Source organism: Octopus bimaculoides, chromosome 4 (assembly GCF_001194135.2).
Source record: "Octopus bimaculoides isolate UCB-OBI-ISO-001 chromosome 4, ASM119413v2, whole genome shotgun sequence".
Classification (NCBI taxonomy): Eukaryota; Metazoa; Mollusca; class Cephalopoda; order Octopoda; family Octopodidae; genus Octopus; species Octopus bimaculoides.
In genome coordinates this window covers 129486045-129488885 of record NC_068984.1, presented here as the reverse complement: position 1 = coordinate 129488885, position 2841 = coordinate 129486045, and the positions used below count along the sequence as shown (strand labels likewise).

Genomic DNA, 2841 nt, shown 5'->3' with positions numbered 1-2841 from the left:
ACACACACACACACACACACACACACACACACACACACACAACACACATGGATGTTAAATGATAATAATGATGGTGATGAATTCTAACACAAGATCTTCATGAATGCAATGTCTTGGTAACATTGAGGACACCTGTAATTATGAAAAGAAATTGAAATTCCCAGGAGCTTACTCTGTGGTGCTCACTCAAAATCAAAATGATGTTGATTGTTATATTTCTAATAAACCCCGTTGTTTCCTCACACCCCAATAATTTATGTCATTAAAGTAAATATTTTCCATTCTGCAGAAACTGAAGAACTTTCCGTTTTGCATCAGATGTTGACATTTGGCAATTCTGAACAAGAAACTGAACAGGAAAAGCTTATTCGAACTGGGGAAATGACTCCATTTGGCTCTGTAACTAAAGATCCCAGCGACAAAAAATCTAAAGGTATTTCTTTAACATCGGAGTCTGATATGTCACCTTTTGAGAAGTTCTTAATGGAAAAAGAACAGACCAAAATTAAACGTACTCCTCCTAAGCACCAGAAGACATCAACAGTAACATTAGCAACCTTGAAAGAACGTAATTCCGTCATGCAAGATTCTCGCTTTGCTCCAACCCCAAGCCCAAGCAAGAAAAAAAAAAACAATTGGTTTGATGAAAGGAAAAAACAATTTCGAAGCGAACCTTTGCCATCGTCAAGCAGCAAAACAATAAAAGTAAGTGATGACAGTGATGAGGATTCACCTGGTAATGAATTTGCAGTCAAAGATTGTCGAGATGGTAGAGGATACAATGATAGTGACGACGAGTGGTACCCTGATAATGGTAAGATTCTTTTAGTCTCTGAATTTTCATTTTTTGTGTTGATTTTATTTGGTTTTATACTGGTGTTTATTTAACCCTTTAACATTTAAACCAGCTTTATCCGGCCCAAATATTTTACTTGTCTTATTTTCAACCTGGAAAGAACTGGCCTCTTACACCTATCTCACAATGTCACTTCAAAAATATATTATCATGTCATTGAAATCTTGAAGCTGTGAGATAATGCAGGATTAGTTCCAAAACGATGTGAATAAATAAACATTATATTTGATAAAGTAATCATCATCCTCCTCATCATCATCGTTTAACATCCGCTTTCCATGCTGGCATGGGTTGGACGGTTTGACTGAGGACTGGCAAGCCAGGAGGCTGCACCAGGCTCCAATCTGATCTGGCAAGGTTTCTACAGCTGGATGCCCTTCTTAATGCCAACCACTCCAAGAGTGTAGTGGGTGCTTTTTATGTGCAGCTGGCATGGAGGCCAGTCAGGCGGTACTGAATGCTAAAGGATTAGCCCTTTTGTTAGCATATTTCTGTTGAAAAATACTGCCTTCATTTCAATTAATTTTGAAAATAATGAAGAATTTACTGAAATAACCATCATTATTTAACTGTTATTTGGAGCTTAAATTAACAAGAAATTTTGATGGAGGATTTTAATTCAGATCACTTTAAAACAGGATGTTTTGGTGGAGGTGCATGTCTTGGTGGTTAGGGTGTTGGTCTCATGACTGTAAGATTGTGGTTTTGATTCCTGAACTGGGTGATGTGTTGTGTTCTTGAGCAAAATATTTCATTTCATATTGCACGTGGCCGTTGCCAGTACTGCCTGGCTGGCCTTTGTGCCGGTGGCACGTAAAAGCACCCACTACACTCTCGGAGTGGTTGGCATTAGGAAGGGCATCCAGCCGTAGAAACTCTGCCAAATCAGATTGGAGCCTGGTGTAGCCATCTGGTCCACCAGTCCTCAGTCAAATTGTCCAACCCATGCTAGCATGGAAAGCAGACGTTAAACGATGATGATGATGATGATTGCTCCAATTCACTCAGTTGGCAAAAATGATATTTCTGTGATGGAATACTCAAGTTGTAGTATGTAGGGGTATTGATTAATTGACTTAGAAAGTTTTGATTTTTGATCTTTTATATTATGAATTCCATCCAATGGACCATGTCACATTACTTTGCTACCTATTTAGGAATGTTGGATTTGTGGCTCTTGGAAATATGGTGAGGTGATGAAAATCAGTCTATCAAATAGAATTAACTTATACTTGTTTCAATCATTGGACTGCAGCCATGCTGGAGCACTGCCTTGAAGGGTTTAGCTGATCAAATTGATCCCAGTACTTATTTTTATGCCTGGTACTTATTCTATTGGGTTTTTTTTTTTTGACTGAACCATTAAGGGATGTAAACAAAGCAACACCAATTGTCAAGTGTAGGGCAGGGGGATAAGCACAAACACAGACACACATGCTCATGCACAAACATGCACATGTGCACACACACACACACACACACACACACATATTATGGACTTGCACAATTTCTGTCTACCCAATTCACTCTGAAGACATTGGTCAGACTAAGGCTATAGTAGAAGACACTTGCCCAAGGTACTGAATCTGGATACCACATGATTGCCAAGCAAGCTTCTTAACCACTCAGCCCTGCCCTGCCTGTCTACTATATTTATGGATATTTTAGGTCAAACATGAAGTACATTTGCTTCTAAGATCAGTCTGCACAGAATTTGTTTTCTTTTGAAGAGGTGCAAGAGTGTTTGAATACATATACTCTTTTACTTGTTTCAGTCATTTGACTGCGGCCATGCTGGAGCATCGCCTTTAGTCGAGCAAATCGACCCACGATTTATTTTTTGGAAGCCTAGTACTTATTCTATCGGTCTCTTTTTACCGAACTGCTAAGTTACGGGGACGTAAACACACCAGCATCGGTTGTCAAGCGATGATGGGGGGACAAACACAGACACACAAACACACATATATATATATATATATATA

The 2841-nt window shown here is 39.0% G+C and overlaps 1 protein-coding gene across 1 annotated transcript in view; it reads left to right on the top strand.

The window, feature by feature from the left end:
- LOC106872459 (DNA excision repair protein ERCC-6) overlaps positions 1-2841 on the top strand; it is a 37951-nt gene that overhangs the window by 6925 nt on the left and 28185 nt on the right. The window contains exon 6 of the mRNA XM_052967680.1: positions 290-814. Within this exon, the coding sequence (XP_052823640.1) occupies positions 290-814 (525 nt within the window). The remainder of the gene's footprint in view (positions 1-289; positions 815-2841) is intronic.